This window comes from Alexandromys fortis, unplaced genomic scaffold (assembly GCF_014885135.2).
Source record: "Alexandromys fortis isolate MF-2015 unplaced genomic scaffold, M_Fortis_MF-2015_v1.1 scaffold_36, whole genome shotgun sequence".
Taxonomy (NCBI): Eukaryota; Metazoa; Chordata; class Mammalia; order Rodentia; family Cricetidae; genus Alexandromys; species Alexandromys fortis.
The window spans coordinates 9,261,823-9,263,688 of NW_026067915.1; the positions used below are offsets into that span (position 1 = coordinate 9,261,823).

At 41.7% G+C, this 1,866-nt stretch overlaps 1 protein-coding gene across 1 annotated transcript in view; it reads right to left on the bottom strand.

The window, feature by feature from the left end:
- The window catches only part of Iho1 (interactor of HORMAD1 1), a 21,011-nt gene extending 19,587 nt beyond the window's left edge, over positions 1 to 1,424 (bottom strand). Inside the window, exon 1 of the mRNA XM_050139350.1 lies at positions 1,369 to 1,424. Within this exon, the coding sequence (XP_049995307.1) occupies positions 1,369 to 1,424 (56 nt within the window). The remainder of the gene's footprint in view (positions 1 to 1,368) is intronic.
- Positions 1,425 to 1,866: the final 442 nt, after the last annotated feature.

Sequence of the window (1,866 nt, forward strand, 5' to 3'; positions counted from 1 at the left end):
TGGCACACGCCTTTAATCCCAGCACTCGGGAGGCAGAGGCAGGCGGATCTCTGTGAGTTCGAGACCAGCCTGGTCTACAGAGCTAGTTCCAGGACAGGCTCCAAAGCCACAGAGGAACCCTGTCTCGAAAAACAAAAAACAAAACAAACAAACAAACAAAAAACAAAAAACTCTTAGCCAGAGCTGTCATTCTAACCCCTAGATTTTTCTTTTCTTTTTTAAAATCAAATTGGCAAATCTCCTTGGGAAAGTGTTAGAAAGGAAAAAAAACTATCCAGTGATGAAAGCACACAAAGAACAATTTAAATTCCTTTTCAGAGATTTCCCCCAATTTAGAAATGGTAGGCTTATTTTAGCCTAGTGGACACTAGTCTAAAACCTCAGTGGATAATACATACGGCTATGCACAGTCTTTTATTGGGTCTTGCTGGTAGCTGGACTGGCTCTTCTCTTCAGAGCAGCTACAAATTATATTGCAGAAACAAACAAATCTGAACACTATACTGATTTTATTTCTTCCTATTCCAAAAGCATTGTTTAATTCAGGTCATTTTCAAGATTTGAGGCTCTATATCTGATTCTCACAGATCCAGTCCCAAGACCGAAATGTTGCATACAGAGCTGATAAACACAGCTACATTGATACTGCCTATGGGTGTGTCTGTGTAGACGTTAACATGTATATTCATGTGGGTGCAGGTGTATGTATGGGTGTGTACATATGCATGTGTGAACACATAGAAATCAGAGGACAACACAGAGTGCTTGTCCTTAAGTGCCTTCCATCTTTTGTTGGAGACATGATCTCTCATTGGAACTTATGATGTGGGAGTCCTCTTTGTGTGCTGTGATTACCATTAGTGAATAAAGAAACTGCTTTGGACCTATAGCAAGGCAATATTAGGTAGGCAGGGAAAGCGAGACTGAATGCTGGGGGAACGAAGGGCATCCAGGAACCAACAAGTGGCCTCCTTCCAACAAACTTGGCCATATAAGCCAAGCTGGCTAACCTGTGAGCTCCCAGAGCTGTCTGTATCTTCCGTCTCATCATGGATGGGATATCAGGCACATGTCACTGTGCCCAACTTTTTACATGGGTCCAGTGATTCAAACTCAAGTCTTTACACTTGACAAGCAAACACTTTACCCTCGCTGTCTCCTCTACACCGACATCACCTTTTTAATCAAAATAAGTGGGAGAAAAAAGACAGCATAGAAAGGAATAGCAGTATCAGAGAAGAAAAGGAGAGGCAATATGGATGCCTCTAGCACTATTCAACAGTCACTCCAGCTATAGGAATGAGATTTCCTAGGACATCAATAAAACCACAGGACTTAAATGTCTAAGAAAATAACTAGAAAACTTACCCAGAGCCTGAGGGGATACTGAGCATCTCCTTGATATTCCAAACATTAAAATTCATTTTAATACTTCTATTAGAGAACAGAGAAATATTTAGAACATTAACACATCATAACATTTTCAAATGTACTAATTACATGTAAGAACATTTCAGCAGTTTTGTTCTGATTCAATCGGTGAAAAATTCCACTACTTAAATGTACCCGAAATAAAACATTCTCTGCTACCAAATTGCATGATGAGCCAGATGTGGTGGTTACACAGTTGTTTTTTGTTTTGTTTTGGTTTTGGTTCTTTTTCGAGACAGGGTTTCTCTGTAGCTGTAGCTTTTTTGGGGGGCGGGGGGAGCCTGTCCTGGAACTAGCTCTCAGATACCAGGCTGGCCTCGAACTCAGAGATCTGCCTGCCTCTGCCTCCTGAGTACTGGGACTAAAGGGTTGCACCACCACCGCCTGGCTTCCGACTTAATTTGGGGGTACAGGTGGGGGACAAAGAACAAGAGA